Here is an 18,454-nt window from a genome sequence, read left to right on the forward strand (position 1 = left end):
TTTTGTGTGCGTGTGTGTGTGTGTGTGTGTGTGTGTGTGTGTGTGTGTGTTTGGATACACTTGCTAAGTACATGTGCATTGTGTATCCAGAATCCGGCCTTTGCAGTATCATATTGTAAGAGCGTATCTTATTTAAGCACCCGGACTGCTACAGGCGTAATCCAGTGTTGCAGAAGCTTACCCTTCTACTGAAGTTCTAGGGAAGGGGCTGTGTTTGGGTTGGGCTCCTTACCCTTCCTGTTCTCAGGATAGAGGGCTCTGCTGCATAGATTGCTCTGTCATTTTCAGCCATGGCTTCTGCACCACCAGTTACATTATTGCATTTGCAGGAAAAAGTGGTGAGGAATCTAGTGTGAGTGTTTACAGAATCTAGGGGTTAAGGGCTCTGTCTTGAAATGGTCCAAGCCTCTTTACATCCAAAGCCTTGGATTGGCTGAGCAGTGTGATTTCTTCCTTGTGGAAGAAGTGGAGGACTTATCATAGCAGCCCCTCTGCAGCGTGACCTCTCACCACGGTTTCTGGAACTACTTTCCCTCACAGAGAAAGCATTTCAGCACCCCCCATCCAGCCAAGGATTGAACTCAAAATCCAAGATCAACCTTGAGGTTCCTCATCTTACCTGTTCTCACCCTGTGCCTGGTCTAGAGTGTTATGGGACAGGATAGCCAAGTAAAAAGCTCTCAGTGTGGAAAGTGAAGAGGTACTCGGATCTGGGGTGATTGTGGGATGGTACTTGGAGACAGACAAGTCCCTTGATGTAGACCAATGCTGATCAAGGTTTTCCTTTCCCACTAGCTCCTGTAACTTCCTCCTTCAAAGTTATTCCATACCCACCTCACCTCCACCCCTCAGGTTGAGGAAATAGTCCCCTTGTTGGCAGAGCATGGTTCCCATTATTTTAAGTCAAGCTCAGGGTTTTTGTTGCTTTTGCTAGTATAACTTTCTCAAACAAGAAAACAGAAGTCTTTTACCTCATTTACATCCATTCCCTCTGCTTCCTTGTATGCACTGAGGTTAGAGGACAACCTACAGGAGTCTGCCCTCTCTTCCCCCATGTGACTTCTGGGGACCAAAATTCTTATAGTCAGGCTGTACCACAACCAAAGCCATATTGCTTTGAAGCCTTTTTGTTTTGGACTCTCTCAGGGATAGTCAAACTCTCTTCTAGCCCTGACTCATAAGCTTTTTTCCTCTAGGACTTGACTCTTAACAGAGGAGTCTACCTTAGGACCAACTGAAATGCAGGTGGGAGAGCCGGCCCTCGGGGCTGCAGAGGCGGCCGTGCCCCTCACCAGCTGCAACTGCAACTTTGGGAGAGTGGGCTCTGCACCTTGTCAGGGCAGCACAAGAAAGCTGTCCTGCTGGAGTGGTTGTGGGTGAGCTGACACCCAGGGGCATGAGAGTAGAAGAGCTGGCTCTGCCCCTTCTGACTGTGGCAGTGGGTAAGCCAGGGTTTGCCCTGCTGGGTTGGGTGCTGGAGAGCTGGTGGACTGACCAGCTCAGCTACAACCCAGGCCCAAATCCAGGGCTTTAAGTTGGCTCACCGCAACATCTCCATCATCTATGAACTTCTGGAGCTCGTTTGGGACAGGTCCTGCAGATTGGAAGCTGTAGGATCTCTGAGATGGGGTGAAAACAGGATATCCGAGAGGAGTCCTAGTAAGGATCCATTATTGAGAGTGTAGCAGGCCTCAAAACAGACCCAAGAACTCGTTGCAAAAGGGTGTGCTGTGGGACACAGTCTCAACACTAGAGCTTCCATAACAAGACTTTTCTTATGGGGGAGGCAGATTGCAAGGGTGAGGGCAGGTATGAAGGGATGGGGAGATGAGTGGGATTGGGGTGCAAAATATGAGATTCACGAACAATCAAAGGTCAAAAAGATGAACAAAAGGACACAGAACTCTCAGCTCCTCCAGCACCATGCCTGCCTGGTGCTGCCATGCTCCTGCCGTGATGATAATGGACTGAACCTCTGAACCTGTAAGCCAGCCCCGATTAAATGTTCTTTGTAAGACTTGCCTTGGTCATGGTGTCTCTTCATAGAACACCAAGACACTTAGTTCACCTTGGCCTCTAGAACTGTGGAAATAAATGTTTAGAAGTCACCTAGATTATAGTAGTTTGATAGCAGTCAGATAGTTGGTGGCTCCTCCCACTGGTTGGTGGCTCCTCCCCCTGGGTCCCAAAGAAGAGCTTTCGATGCTGACACTCTGTTCCCACTGCTGACTACAGTTTTGCTGCACACCACAATCTCTTGTTTGGAGCTTATAGGGCCAGATGCTCCAGAGCTTGGCATTTTCCAGATTTTATAAAATGTTATGATTTATTGGCAACTTGTTTTTGTGTGAGAATCCATCAAAATGAATGGTAAATGGGGTGAAAAGGGAGTCTGCCTGGGAGGTCAGGTTGGGCTGCTAGGTGAGGTTTGCTGTCAAGTTACTTGAACAGAGGTAGACTTTCCTTTCTCAAATTGTACAAAGCAGTAAACTCTCGTCAGAGTCACTTATGCATCTACTTCCAGCTAGGTCATAACACCTCACCCTTATTCCTGGTCAAGCCTCCCCTGCTGATATGTGGTTTTTTCCCCCCATAGGATAAAGTGAGAGTGGAATTTTAGAACCTAACATTAGTTTTATGATCAAAAGCAAAGAAAAATTGGGTCTTAATTCTTGAGCCTGTAAAGTGTTACTGTTTGATAATGTTTTCTTCAGCCTTGAGTTAGTCCTCATTCCTGACTGTTGCTAGGAACTTCTTCAACGCTGTCATAACCAAGATGACCACCAACAAGTATCAGAGGTTGCTTTCGTTCTTAGAATTGCGTGTTGAGTGGAACTGTTAGATGGCAGCTGTGAATGGTGGATGTTGAGTGGGACTGTTAGATGGACAGATGTGAATGGTAGATGTTGAGTGGGACTGTTAGATGGCAGCTGTGAATGGTAGATGTTGAGTGGGACTGTTAGATGGACAGATGTGAATGGTAGCCTCTTAGCTACTTCTTCCGGAAAACAACTGCAGTCCACTCCACTAAGGCCGGAAGTTAATGAAATCTACACGACAAATTCACTATAACAAAGGCTATGTCACTCTACCACAGGGTCTCTACGTAGCCCTGGAACTCACTGTGTAGACCAGGCTGGCTTTAAACACAGGGATATCCACCTGCCTCTACCTCCCAGGTGCTGGGATTAAATGTGTGCCACTGTACTCAGCCCAGGGTGTATCTGACTTAAGACAGTTTTGAGGAGTGATGACAGAGCTGAAGTCACACTGTAATCAGTCATACGGTGTATTTATCTTGTTACATGGCTTACAGAAGAATTACCAAGTGTTTGCTATAAAACTTGAAGATAACCCTAAGATAACAAAGAATGCAGTCTGTATTCATTTAACACCAAAATGTGTAAGATACTGTGGTAGGTATGAAAAGATGGTTTTCTAGTTGTCCTAGTGCCTACTTAAGACTGTCCTTACTGTCTGTGCACTAGAATCTTCAGAGACACTAAATGTTTCCAAAGACAACGCAGAGAAGGCTCAGTGGTTAAGTTCATGCCATTCTTGCAAAGTTCCCAGCACTTGAATGCACGGCTCACAACTTCCTATAACCACAGCTCCAGGGGGTGCCCAGGTACACACTACCCCGTGCAGACATACACACAACTACAAAACAACATAAAACCAATAAAACCTTTCAATGTTTCTAAGTTCACGTTCTCCTCCATCAGCCTGCCTCATCTAACCTGCCAAGAGGCATTTGTGGTGCTTTGAATGAAAATGGCCACCATGGGCTCATATATTTGAATACCTGGTCCCCGGATGGTGGAACTGTTTGGGAAGGATTAGGAGTTGTGACCTTGTTGGAGGAGGTGTGTCACTGGGCTAGGCCTTGAGGTTTCAAAACATTCGTGCCATTCCCAGTGTGTTCTCTGCCTCCTGCTGCAGACCAGGATGTGAGCGTGCAGCAGTGCCTGCTACTGTAAGGACAACATAAACCCCATTCGTCTCCATTTAAGGACCAGGTCTGATTTCACTAGAAAGGCCATAAGGCACTAGCTCCAGGAACAGCTCCTAAGTCCCAGAAACTAGGCCATCAGACACCAGCTCCAGGGACAGACCATAAAATCCAGAACAAGATCATAAAACGCCCTCACAAAGAACAGCTGGGATAACTACAAACACGGGGAACTATCTTACCTCAGAATGGGCTGTCTGTGCTGGGCAGCCCATCTCCTCCTGTGGTTAAGCCTTCATGACCACTGCCCATCTGTGACCCCCTAGCATCCACCAGTTAAATTTCAGATGACCTACCCTTCTAGAGAGTTCCCCTGGTTCCCTATGAGAAGGCCTGTGTGCCTTTGTCTGGGGTCTCCCTTCAGCGATTTTCCAACTCTTACATCGCCATGCCGTTGCTCTACCATTGTGGCATGTAATTGGCTGAAACCATAAACCCAATTAAAAACTTTCTTTTGTAAGTACCTTGGTCATGGAGTCTTATTATAGCAGTAGAAAAAGAAACAAAAACAAACAAACAAAACCTAAGAGCTTCATTTCCTAATCACCTCATAGGCAAGTATGGTACCTATATGCTTTGGGAATAAATGATTGAAGATTGTTGGAAATATGTTTTCTGTAAATTATTTAATATAAAACATTTAAACAGTTGTCTGAGTCACCCTATATTTCATCTCTACATCATGCTAAAGGTAAAACACACATCCAAAATCTAGAAGAGAACCATATAGGTAGGTGGCCAGAATGTAAGTTATGGGTTGACTATTCTGAATAGTTTCTATTAAATGCAAAACTAGTTTAAACACACATGCACACACATATCTCCTCGGAGGAGAACTTTGGAACTCTGATATCTATCTCCTCCTTTACCCACTGAGCCTCCCTGGCCCGATGAAACCATTTGGAGAATTCTAGGTTTTATGGTACACTGAACCCATCACAGTGGCTCATCTTCTACCAGCACTTCCTGTTGAGATTTTGCTTTTTACTGCCTATTGTAATGCTAAATATGGCCCCAAGATCTGGAGTCTGCCCCCAAGTTAATTGTGATTGGTGGATAAAGATGCCAGCAGCCAATAGCTGGGCAGGAGAGAGATGTGTGGGCTTGGGTGAGAGGAGTGATGGCGGGAAGGAAAGAGGAGGAGCCACTGTGAAAAAAGAAGATGGACCACGGTGGAGAGAGAGCAAGCTGCCATGGGGTAGGAGTAAAGGAAATGTGGCCATGTTGGTTGGCCAACTGGAGCTAAGAATCCCAGATAGAACACAGAGAGTGATGGTTTGGGATTATCGATGGCAAGGTAGATTTGAGCAGCATGGAGGGTAGGCAGCCGCCGTGCTATTGTGCTGCCTAGGGCATATTAAAATATAAAGGCTGTGTATGCCTTTCATCCCAGGACAAAAATGGTCAAAGACAGATAGAAACCCTGCCAGTGGGATTTTTAATAATTATCTACTGCAACTTCACGTATTCCTCCAAATGGAGAGCAAACAACACTGATGTCATCCTCCGGGAAACGGAAGTGAGCCTAGCTGAAGAGTATTTTCAAGGGAAAGAAGCAGAAGCCGATGAGACAGTTCAGCCAATAGGAGCACAGGCTACCCTTGGAGAGGAGCAGTTTCAGTTCCCAGCGCCACCATGGAAGCTCATGACCAATGCTCTCTCTGGGTCTCCGTGGGTATCTGCATACCTGTGTATATACATGAATCCAGGCACACGAACATACAGGTTAAGTCTTTAGACAATTACTTTAGTAAAAAAGCTAAAAAAGGGGGTTGGGGATTTAGCTCAGTGTTATAGCGCTTGCCTAGCAAGTGCAAGGCCCTGGGTTCGGTCCCCAGCTCCGGGGGGGGGGGGGGGCTAAAAAAGACTAAGAAAGCAACACACACACTTATACACATATATATCTTTTATTAGGGAAAATGATAAATTAAGTAATTATAAAAAATAAAATCGATGAGGATTAAAAAAAAAGGCCACTTGGCTACTAAAACTCTTGCCAGTTGCATAGATGTCATGTGTTACAAGGGCTTTGGTTTGGAGTGACCTGTCAGCCATGGCACAGCCACGAAGGGAAATGCCACCAGGAATGTGCAGTGATGTTCGCACGGCTTCGCCTGCTTGTCATCCCAGCACGGAGGGGCTGACACCGGAGGACTGTGCCAAGTGTGAGTGCAGCCTGGCTGGGTACACAGGAGTTCCAAGTCGGCTTGAGCTAGAGTAAAGCCTGGGATTGACAAAATAGACTATAAAAATAAAACTCGGCTGCTCAGATATTACCGCTTCCAGCTCCTGAAATTTAATCAATGGTCCATGCAGAGTCAGTGTGCAACCAAGAGTTAAGGCAGCTCTAACCAATCTTCAGAAAATGTGTTCACACAAAAGTCATAGGTCAAGCCTGGTTTACATCAAGGTAAGAAAGGATTTATTTCTTCGAAGCATAGTTGTTTATTTTGAGATATATTTCTATTTATAATTATTTCAAATGTCTAGTTCAAAGGAAAAAAAGGAGCCCTTGAAAGCTGTGTTAAACCTATTATTACTAAGTAAATTCTAGTTACGGTCAGCTGTGTTAGAAATTCCCCAAGAGTCTATAAACGTTAGTGCATGGCCATAGGGCAAGCACTCACTCCACTTTTTATGTCTCTCTGGCAGATGCAAACAGTGTCATTGGCTCAGCTCAGCCTCCTTTAGGGAGGTGAAGGTAGGGTTTTTCTTCAGTGTGTGAGTTCTGAATGTGCCCATGTGAGGGAGTCAGAAGGTGGGGTGTGCATGTCTACAAAATAAACCCCAACTTCATAGGAACTTCCACAAGGACTCAGTATTAAAGTCACCCACTGTTCTTCACGTGGACTTGAATGGCCTTTCAAAGGGTTGACACCTGGTTCTTAAGTGTAGAAAGTTCTTCAATAAAACATTTTAATAAATACAGCAACACTGCTGATAAGGTAGGTTGTTTGGGCACCCATTTCAGTGCAACTAGGAGGGTGACCTTGTCGTCGGGAAAGCACGTAAAAAGACAGCTGCAGAACTGGATATAGCCGTTAGCGTTCCACACTATAAATGAAGCCTCCTCTCTAATGATCCTCAGAGAGAGTATAATTTAAATGGGAAAAATATTTAAATTTCATTTTCAAGAGCAGCGTACGCTCACAATTTGGTGAATGAGGTAAGCTAAAAACGCTGTGCATTATTTGGCTTTGACAAGCCTATGTAAACTACGCTTGTACTTTACCCGGTGATGCAATGAGTGACACTTAAACAGGCCTTCAGTTGACACGCCTGCCAGCACAGCACCTCTTCCAGGAATCTCTTAACTAAGTGAACTGACCTAAGTACGGTGTAACACAACCAGGGAAGTGTGGCTTGCTCACACACTCTGTAAGTGCTGGCAGCATCGGACGATCACCCACAGAGTCCGTCACCTTCAGTCTGTACAATAGAACACAGCCACATCTCAGTATAATGAACTCGCTTCTTCCTGCACAGGCACTGCAGAGAAAGGCCCAATAGCAGGTGCTCCAGAAGAGGTGAACAAAAGCACGTCATCTTTGCTCCAGAAAACCAAAGCGCTCGTCCCTCCAGCTGTAAAACTGTAACTAAGGAGAGGACTCTTTTGGCTCTCGTGTGAGGTGCCATTTTTCTTTTTATTCTAAATCCAAAGACCTGTTAACTTCAAAGTTACTTCCCCTGCATCCCCTTCCCCCCACCCTGAAAGAATGAAAGTAACATTGCTAGATACTTAGAGTTTGTGCAGATGCGCGGTCACTGTCCTTTTGGGCATCCTAACTCTCGATGCCAGATCTCGCTTTGGGATTTGCAACACTTGACGTGCGTGTGTCAGTCCTTTCGTACCCTCCTCTTGCGCAATGACTTCACTGGGGCGTCTCCAGATCCTGTGCTCTCATCAGCATCCTTCATCTGGAAAGCAATGCATGATGGGAATGTTTCCTTTCACATAACCTGGACTAGTCAACAACACAGGCTTATTCCTCATTCTGTAAAATGCTTGCACTAATCATCCAAGCTGTGCCGCACAGGCTCCTATACTTAACAGAAGTGCCTTGGGGTTCTTTGTTTACACTGACCCCATACCATTCCCCCTGCTTGTCAAGTAAGCATGTGACAAAGGACTGCTCGCCCCTACAGCGTTATTTATGACTCGGAACATGGTCTCAATCTCACAGGAAGTACTTGTGCGACTTCCACTGGGGGATAAAGGAACTTCATCACAGGGATTTTGTGAGTAATGAATCCTGAGCTGGCTTCACAGAGAGTATTTTAGAGCTCGTGGAATGAAAGTTTCCAGAGCAATGAAAGAGGTAAAAAGGACTGTGCTGACACTTCTCCCCTCCACACTTTCAGGATGTGTTTGGACCTCAAAGCAAACTTTAAGAACAAAATACACACAAGGCATGCAGCTAATGCCATTTCCAATGTGACACCACACAACTATGCTAATCCAAAAATAACGTACTTCTGGACAAATAAACACAAGAAAACAGAACGGGTAGGGGCGACAGTCTGACCGAGGCCCGTCAGCCTTCCACAGGACGGCTCGGCCATCTCTGTCCTCTCTTCCAATGGAGCTATGATTATTCTCACCAGTGCACTCTACCTGCACAGAGTGTAAGGCACAGATGGCGTGCTCTGCCGCCGGGTGGCCATGGAACAACATGTCAGCGCCTTTTCTGCCTTCTCTTACTGGAGGAGACAGGGAGGCATGGAGAAAGCTTGCTCCTGTGGGGAGGGAGGGCTTACCTCATCCTCTGATCCAGATTTACTCAACTTGGTCATTTCCTCTTGCCCTTCTATAGTTTCTGCGTCTTCCTCACTCTTCTCTTCCGGTTCTCCAATTACTTCTTCTGGAATGTAGATTTCATTAAAGGCAGAGACACTATGAGTTAGGATTTTGTTACTGAAAAGTACTAAGAATTAAGGGGGATTTACTGAAATTCTAAAATTAAGCTATTTCAAGCCTTCAAAACTGAAAAGAAAAAATGAGCTAGTTGTAAATACTCATTATTTTACGATCATAAATAAGTCATCTTTTTGAAGCAAAGGGTGCGTTCCTAAAATTGTGATGACACAGTGTGGAAAACCCAAATGACTCTCAGTGTCCTGGCAGTCACGTCCTAGGGGCGCCCCTTGCTTAGGCGGCCTTTGTGTCTTCAGCTGACTACTTATCCGTGGGTGGGCCCTACCTCTGCCTGTCCTAGTTACCGATTCTCATGTAGACGCTGCTGAGCTGTCACTGTCCTTATGAAAGGACAGGGAGGAGGTGGGAGGGGAGGGGCAGGAGAAAGAAGAAAAGAGAGGGGAGATCAGACAGACAGGAGCAGGCATGGGAAGGAGGAAAAGGGGGATGAGGAGGAGGAAGAGGAAGGGGAGAAGGTGGAGGGATACCATCACCAAAACAGAGAACATGTCCTGAGAATTATAAAAGTAAAAAGTTACTTTGCCAAAAATTAGGTTTAAGGAAACAGAAGCCAGCACAGGCCACCTCTGCTTTCCTCACAGGTCTGCACATGTGCAGCGTGGGACAGAGCGGAGGTGCAAAACTGCCTTCTAAAGCAAGGCCCCTTTGAGACTTAAGTATTCCCAAATTAGATAGTTGTGAATGCTCTCTGAAGTAGGCAGAAACATCAATACGACACACCAGTAAGTTACGAAGACTCCGAGAACTAGGCTTGGGTGGAACTCTTTGACTGCTGTGGGTGCCCCATGCGGGGGAGGTATGCCTAGTCACACACAACTGTGCACACACAGCTCTCGTGCTCTCAGAAACACCAGAGGCTGTGCCCTAAGGACAAGCAGGTGACTGCTCAAAGGGCTGTCTCTCAGAGGATCGCTAATCACGCTCCCAAAGTCACGCTCTTGGCAGTTCCTGTGCACAGCAGACAATTCTGTCAGTGCTGGCAGGCGAGGGTAGGTGCCACAAGTCACCAACACAGTCTTACCCTTTTCCACGATGACAACTTCAGTTTCACTTGGCTTCTTTTCCTCTTGCAAATCTTCGGGCTTCTCTGGGGCCTTCTCCTCCTCAGGTTCCTGTTCCAGAGCGGCCTTGCTTGGCAGTTGACATAAGTCAGCTTTTTTAGGCCCTATGTCTTCATATTTTTTCTGTGGTGGTTTAACAAAAGCTGGTTTTACTAAACGCTAAGCGCTATTTGTATTTATCTTATCGTCCCTCTTCGGTGCACAGACACTAACTGTCGGAGTGGACATGCGTGTTTGGAGCATTTATCTGCCTGGCTTTTGTTTGTTTGTGTTTTGCAGTAACTCATCAGGTAATGTAACAAACTCAGTAAATCTTACAGGAAACTGGCTATTACATTAGCATTGAAGTCCTCACACTGCTGGAACCAAACGACTCTGGAACGCAGGCAAATCTGAACAAAAGGGGTGTGTTTTCTTTACCTTTACTTTTCTTGGCCAACAAAATGAAGTAACTAAAGCGATGGGCAACCCAGCCATCACCAGGTACATGAGCCAGAGCCAGGGGCGTTCCTCTGCTGCTGTTGTTAACTGTCGGAGGACGCCGGGCTGTGGAGAAATAGGCAGAGTTCACAGACTTCCACAGATCGTGCACATTTTACACTACTCCCACTGAACACGTGCACACACATACACACACACACACACACACACACACACACACACACACGCACACAATGAAAAAGACACCTTTGATAATACATTCTGTTAAAGAACTTCCTGATAAACTCACTCAGGAATTATCGGATTCTCTTTTTCTTTTTATATGAACAATTTCACAAGTGGCCCTTGTGTATGAATTTTATTAAAATCTGAGGCCACAACATATTTCACGTGTAACAATCAAGTGTCTAAAGAAACCAACTGCGCGTGGGTGAATGGCTCAGCAGATTAAAGTGACGACACCCACGTGAAATGCAGGGCGCAGTGGCCTGCCTCTGTCACCCCAGCGCCCACCCTGGGGTGAGGTGGGAAGTGGAGTTAGCAGGCTCCCGGGCAGCTAGCCCAGAGCACACAGCACAGCAGGGAAACAAACACAACAATGTTGGATTAGGCTTCTTGGCATTTCTCTAAGTAAAAATACTTGGATCACATATAGATCACTGTTACAAATCAGCCTTGCACTGCCGACATGAAAACACACTTTTTTTTTTTCCTTTTTTCTTTTTTTCGGAGCTGGGGACCGAACCCAGGGCCTTGCGCTTGCTAGGCAAGTGCTCTACCACTGAGCTAAGTCCCCAACCCCTAACGCATTCTTTTTAATGCTATAAACTACAGCCAGACTTTGAATCTCACTGGGGCTGTTATAATTTAAGTTCACCATGCAGGCGATGCAGAGAAGCTAGATGGTCTGTATGAAACGTACTCAAGTCCGTTCCCTTGGCATTTAGTAGCTGCTGCATCTGTGTCACCCACGGCCAGGACTGGGTCCCCAGGAGGCCTTCCCGCCCACCGTCCCGTTACTTGTCTGTGGTCACTGTCACACCTCATTGGCATTTGCCACCATTATCTTCAGCTCCCAGCCATCTGCAGCCCACTGATCCGCCACCTCCTTTTCTGAACAGATGATAAAATTATCAAAGTAGATGTCAGGAGTCATGGACCAAAGCTCTAAGCCCAGAGCACTGAAAGAAGTCAGAAGGAATGGGTGGTCATCTTCAAAATAATCCGGGTTAGGAATTTTCTGAGGACTCCAGATTCCCTGGAAGAAACAGCAAAGGAAACTTTTAAGTAAAGTGATGTTGTTAAACAAATAAAAAGGAGCAGAAGAAGCCTTTATAGTAAGGGTGGGGAGATAGCTTAGGTGGTAACATGTGGTCCCCTGTGGGAAGAAGGTACAAGGAGCTGAGTTTAGTCTCTGGCACCATTTAAAGAGCTGTGCTGTAGGGCAATGGCTGTAATCCCAGTCCTGAGGAAATGGAGATAGGGAGTCCCTGGAATCTGTCAGCCAGTTAGTCAACTTGAGTCAGAAAGATCCAGGTTTAATGAGAGACAACATCTCAAAAACAGTAAGATGAAGGGCAAGTGCTCCCCCCACCCTCTCTCTCACACACACACACACTCTCTCTCTCTCTCTCTCCCTCTCTCTCTCTCTCCCACACACACACACACACACACACACACACACACACACACACACACACTCTCGCTCTCTCTCACATACTCTCTCTCTCACACACACAGACACACCTTGTGATAAATGAATGCTACAAAGAAGGACCACAGTGAAGAATTAGAATATACAACCACAATTGTGTGTATATAGATATAGATATATATACCATCATTCTATCTGTATGTATGTATGTATGTATGTATGTATGTATGTATGTATGTATGTGAGAGAGACAGAGACAGAGATGGTTTCTCTACATAGCCCTGTCTGTCCTGGAACTTGCTCTGTAGACCAGGCTGGCCTTGAACTCATGGAGATCCTCCTAACTCTACCTCTCAAGTACTGGGATTAAAGGTGTGTGCTACCACACCCAACAAAAGATGCTACATTTGTTTTTTAAATTGCTACTTTATTTTAAAAGACTTTACCGTTTGGTTTTACCCTAGGGGTCTGTGCTATCTGTCTCTGGTTCTAGGTCACCCAAGCAGTGTTGGGTATGGGTCCCTTCTCATGGAGTGGGCCTTAAGTCAAATCAGACACCGTTGGCCACTCCCACCAAGTTCTGTGCCACCAATGCCCCAGCACATCTTGCAGGCAGGACAAATTGTAGGTCGAAGGTTTTGTGGCTGGGTTGGTGTCTGTGTTTCTCTTTCATTGGCCTGCATAGTACCTTCCTGCAAAGAGAGACTGAAACGTAGGGACGAGAGCTCCAAGTAGGCACCAGCCTGACTTCTCCATGCTCAATGAGTTGTGTGGTGTCGTCTTCAGCAGTGGGACCCAGTGTGCTGAGAGCGGCCTTTGTCTCGGCAATCAATTGCCTGGGTCAATTCAGGATTTCCATGGGACCCCCTTGGCCAACAACTCAACTGAGTGTGCCCTGCTCTCACCTCTGGGAGCCTTGCCTGGCTACAGAGATGACCAGTTGGGACTCTGTACCCCATTACCAGGAGTCCTCCCTAGGGTCACCTTCATAGATTCCAGGGAGTTTCCACTGCACCAGGTTTTCATACCATACCCAAATGAACCCCCAATCCCAGTCACCTCTCCCTTCATTCTGTCTCTACCCCATCACTCCCCAGTCTGATTTCCTCACTCCTGTCCCCACCCACCCCCCAGTCCACCCATAAAAATCTATTCTGTCTTCCCCTTTAGGGAGATTCATGTGGTCCCCACCCCAGACCCCTTCCTCTTTCCTAACCCAAATTACTCAACTTTTTTTTTTTTTTTTTTTTTGGTTCTTTTTTTCGGAGCTGGGGACCGAACCCAGGGCCTTGCGCTTCCTAGGCAAGCGCTCTGCCACTGAGCCAAATCCCCAACCCCTCAACTTTTTAACTTCATAAAATTACATGTGAAACTTCTAAAAGCCGCAGGACACTGGTGAGGATTAGAAGAACCAATCCAACCTTACTACAGAACTGGGCAGCGCTTATCACCTGGTAGTTAGGGTTATTGATCATCGGTGGTCTCCAGATCCCTTTGTATTTTGGGTTATCTATCATGGGAGGTTTCCATTCTCCACATCCGATCTGACAGGCTGGGTTAGGAATGTGTGGCGCCTCCCATTCTCCATCCATGCTGTCACTCCTGAAATGATTGGAGCAGAGGAATCCATTATCTCCAGTCTTTGTAGGAAGCCATGAAGAGTAAGCCATCAAGAGATCTCTGGCACTGTGTGTGGAGCTGCAGAGCGCTTACCAGTCTTCGGGTTTCTCAGCTTTAGGATTGGGGATAAATTTTGGTTCATCATCGAGCCAGCCGTCAGGCTTAACAGCACTCGGGTCTTCGATTTGTATGGGTTCCTTTTCATCCCTGAAGACACATCAGTACAGTAATGTAACGCGGCCCATGTTCCAGGCACACGTCGCACACCTTTTTACACAAACGGTCACACTGCATACATGGCACACTCAATCTTGCTTTTGTCACTCGAACTCAGTCAGCAAAAGTTACGCACCGGTTGCTCTGTGATGTGGTCTGCTTTCTGTGTTGAAGGCTCAGCTCCCAGTGAGGTGAGTTTAATGGTGAAGTGACTGGATCATGAGGGTTTTGATTCACAGATTAATCTGTTTTCAGATTTCTAGCTTAATGGGTTTCAAGCAGGAGATTTCGTTATAAAGCAATCCCTCTCTGCTTCCCTGATGCCAGTGTTTCACACCATGCTCCTTTCCAAGGTGCCGTGGCAATGCACCCCCAACAGTGGAGCCTGGTACCTCTGGATGAAATGGCTGATACTGAGCCTAAGGGTTTCTTCCTCGTGCGTGGACTCCTGAGTGTTTTTTGTCACAGTGAAGTCAATCTAACCCAGACACTTCATACCAAGGAACGTGTGCATTTCCCCAACCACCCCTACCGTGTGGTAGGTTCAGAAGCCTTTGGAACAGGTCTGTGTGGGGTGAGCTTGGGAAAGGCTCAGCATAGACTCAGGCTAGACAGGAGATGCAGAGAGGGATGTAGATAGTGAGGCTACTCCGGGCTATCCGGGATAAGGCATCTCCAAGCTAGGAACACGCAGCAGTACAGGTGCACACCCAAGCCAGTCTTCTCTCTCTGGGGGCCTCATTTATTTTACATTAAGAGGTCAGCCCTTTGTTGACTATATACTGTAAAATATAACCTTTCCACTTTCTACTTTTTCAGGGTTTTAAAAGAATTCATTTCTCTGTATGTGTGTGTGCGTGCACAGGAGGGCACAGACACGTATGCATGTCTGTGTGAATGTGTACTTATGCCACAGCACACAGGAGGCCAGAGAACACCTTATAAAAGCTGGTTCTCTCTTCCATGTGGGCTCCAGGGGTGAGACTCTGGCTATGAGACCCAGTGGCCATCTCAGCAGCCCTCATGTGTTATAAAATAAATGTTTCTGGTCCTTCCTTTCCTCCTCTCCTCTCCTCTCCTCTCCTCTCCTCTCCTCTCCTCTCCTCTCCTCTCCTCTCCTCTCCTCTCCTCTCCTCTCCCTTCCCTTCCCTCCCTTCCCTTCCTTTCTTTCCTTTTTTGTTTCCTTTTCTTCTTTAGACAGGATCTCATGCAGCCCATGCTAGCCTGGAACTTTCTGTATGGTCAAGAATAACTTAAAGGCCCTGACCCTCCTGCTCACACTTTCCAAGTGTTTGTAGCACGGGGCCTGGCCTTTAACATGACTCAATTGTTCCTTTTGCTATATACAAATTGTATGTATGTTTTCAAGCAGCTAAATTTATTAGCCTTTTATGATTTTTTTCTAACTCAGTCATATTTAAAAAGTCTTCATGCTTTCCATATTCACACCTAGCGTTTTAATTTAAAGGCTACACTGACTTAAGACGAAAACCCCGAGGAGCATGAACACAGTGTTAGGAGAATGACCATGATGGCTCTGTAGTGTCACTTCTCGGAAACATGGACGCTGTGACCCCATCAGCTCAAGCTGCAACACAGACTAAACCCCTTGTATTAATGCACAGACTCCACCAACCCAACTTCAGGGTCAGTCTCTGAACACAAGCCCAGCAAGCAGATGCTGGCCCCAATTCTGCTAACGCGCGACTCAGCCAACCAGACCGCAGAGTCAAGCTTTGAACATGCACAGCAGCCAGACGCTGGCTTTTGACAAAGCCTTTCTTCTAGTGCCTCCTAACACACAAGTATGACGAATTCACCAAACACGACGCTGTTATCCACAGCTTCTTCCTCTTTCTGTCTGCAAGCCTGAAGCAGTGTGGGCTCCTAGGGAGGTGCACCTGAAGAAAGGACCCATCAGATGCTGCTGATTCCTCCTCTTCCCCTTTGTAAAGCTTGTCTGACGGGAAAGGCATCCCCACCACAGGCAGCATCTCTCTGGACCAGCGGCACTCGACACATTTACTTTTCCTAAGAACAAGACCTGGTGTTCTGCAGAGGTGGTCACACCAATGTTTGCAAACATGTGACTGGAGGAAATGACCCTTCACATACAAAGGAAAAAACAGATAATGGCGATCAATGATACACATATGTATGAAGCCGCCCGGATGCCCAGGGGAATCTATACACCACACAAACTGCATTCCTTGTTCTAAGAAGCTCAAAGACAGGAAGACACCAAGAGGGGAAAAATCCATGTCAGAACACAGCAAAAGCAAACATATAAAAATTGGCAATGTGCGAGGAGACCTTAAATTGAGAATAAATGGTGCCCTGGGTGGAGGTTGTCTGCCCACTGTTATGAACTGTGAGCCTCCAGGAAGCAGTCAGAGGCCGCTGCTCAACCGTGCTCAGTAGTCAGTGAAACATATCCTTCAAACACTACGCTGATACAGACAGACATGTCACAGCAGGGACAACTCATGGGACACAGAAAAGAAAGAACTGAATGTGTGTTGCCTGCATGAAACCCACTTTAGGGCCAGCAAGATGGCTCAATGGGTAAAGATGCCTGCTGCCAACCATGATGACCTGAGTTCAATCCCCAGGACCTGCTTAAAGGAAGGAGAGAGCCGACTACCTTGGGTTGCCTTGACTGCCCCAAGGGTATTGTGGGGCAAGCGCGTGTGCGTGCGCGCACATGCACACACACACACATACACACACAGACACACAGACACACAGACACACAGACACACAGACACACACACACACACACACAAAGTAACAAAAAACCTTCTAAAAATATTTGACAAACTGAAGTGCTACTTCAGCAAAGACCTGGTACAAGCCATAGTGGAGGGCCAGATGCTGGGTGAGAAGAGTGAACCACGTGCGGTCAGACAGTCGCATGCCACTGCAAAGCTTTCACAAGCTCCCAAAACCAAACCAAACCAAACCCCGCAAACACAAAGATCTAGATGTAAAGCAGCTGAAACACTCGCATGAGGCCGTGGAGATGCACAGGGCGAGCGGCTGGCAGCTTCTCATTGGAGCAGGCCAGCAATCCCCTGCCTAGGCATCTGCCCTCCAAAAATCCCGTCCGTTGATTTCTATTATACATTTGCTTGTAATTCCTCAAACTGGAAAATGGCGCGGATTTCCACTAACGTGTGAATAGACAGACCAATGATGACATAGGCCCAGAGAGGTACAACTCCTACAGACAGAGGCATCAACACGGGGTGGGCAGGAAGCAGACAGAGAAACCAGACCCTGTAAGAGCCCATTTTTGCTAAGCCACGGGGATGTGCACGCCATCGGGAGTGCAGAATGCTGGGTCCTTCTGGGACACGGAGAATGCTGCAGATGCCAGCGCGTCATCAGAGCCCACAGAGCCGTGTATCACAAGTGACTTTAGCAGCGTGCGACGTATACTTAAAGGAACTTGAAAACAAATGTAAGTGGTACCCAACAAAAGATGTAAAAAGGAGAATAAGGGTCCTGCGCTGGTGGGGTCTGAACACACCAGCCACTCGCTCACTGTGACTTCCTGACTGAGAAAATATCGAAAAGACAGGCGTTCCAGCAAGCGTGCAAACACCACGGTAAAGTCTCACAGGAAGCTTGTTTTAACCCTTAGGATTGGTATTCACACCTTTGTGAGGTGTCCTTCCGGCTAGGGAACAAATGGGGGCCAGCACGCCAATTCTAGACTCAGTTTTAAAATATGGTGGCCATTTCAGGGGTGCTGTCTGTCTTCCTTAGATCACTATTCTGATGTAGGATCTAAGGGGAAACCTGGGCTCCGTCACTTAAGGTGGTCAAGCAGCCAAGGTCAGCTGCTTCTCAGCCAGGCCTCCTCTGGGTCCTGCCTCAACCCACTGAGGTAATCGTCAGCACGAGTTGACCTGACCGCTCAGTTTGGGGTATTTGCTATACAGCCCAACCTAACACAGTGGTTAAAAACAAAAAGAAGTGTAATCTGGTTGGCAAACCTTAATTAAGGGTTGTGCAACAGACAGGAGAAAACTGTGGTTCTTAGGAATAAAAGCATACAGTCTTTATGCAGAAATCATAGAACACATGTGAGGGACAAAGACTTTCTCATTAGAAAGAGGGGTTCACTGGTGTCCTTCGCCGTCCAACCTCAAGCTGTGGGCGCTCATCAGCCCAGCACATTTCAGTCAAGGAAACCTCCCCAAGATGGGAAACAGAGACAACATCAACAGCTGTAAAGACAGAAGGCTTCATCACGTTGGCGCGAGTGAGTCCCACGGACAGAAGACGGTGACAATGCGGCAACCTAAAGCCAAGTCATTACTAAACAAAACCCAAAAGACCGACCCATCAACCTAGAAAAGGAAAAACCCACAGAACAAACAAACAAACCCAAACCAGTCTACACAAGCAGGTGAAGAGCAAGAAGCCAGGAGTGAAAATGAAAGGCTTTCTGGGTCAAACTGTGGGTCTTCCCACAGAACTGATACCATAAAAATAACAACGACAAC

The 18,454-nt window shown here is 46.7% G+C and overlaps 1 protein-coding gene across 9 annotated transcripts in view; it reads right to left on the reverse strand.

The window, feature by feature from the left end:
- Positions 1-7,635: 7,635 nt before the first annotated feature.
- Clgn (calmegin) overlaps positions 7,636-18,454 on the reverse strand; it is a 31,640-nt gene continuing 20,821 nt past the window's right edge. For 6 of the 9 annotated variants that reach the window (XM_039097982.2, XM_006255298.5, XM_063278275.1 and 3 more), the window contains 7 exons: positions 13,818-13,931; positions 13,556-13,706; positions 11,493-11,708; positions 10,430-10,555; positions 9,970-10,132; positions 8,771-8,874; positions 7,638-7,930 (listed from right to left, as the gene is read on the reverse strand). In XM_039097982.2, coding sequence (XP_038953910.1) covers positions 7,850-7,930; positions 8,771-8,874; positions 9,970-10,132; positions 10,430-10,555; positions 11,493-11,708; positions 13,556-13,706; positions 13,818-13,931 — 955 coding nt within the window. In that variant the 3' untranslated portion in view covers positions 7,638-7,849. Of the gene's footprint in view, positions 7,931-8,770; positions 8,875-9,969; positions 10,133-10,429; positions 10,556-11,492; positions 11,709-13,555; positions 13,707-13,817; positions 13,932-18,454 lie in introns of all 9 variants that reach the window. The other 3 variants (XM_039097980.2, XM_039097981.2, NM_001109472.1) reach the window with 2 other exon arrangements.

Source organism: Rattus norvegicus, chromosome 19, assembly GCF_036323735.1.
Source record: "Rattus norvegicus strain BN/NHsdMcwi chromosome 19, GRCr8, whole genome shotgun sequence".
In the NCBI taxonomy this organism is placed as follows: Eukaryota; Metazoa; Chordata; class Mammalia; order Rodentia; family Muridae; genus Rattus; species Rattus norvegicus.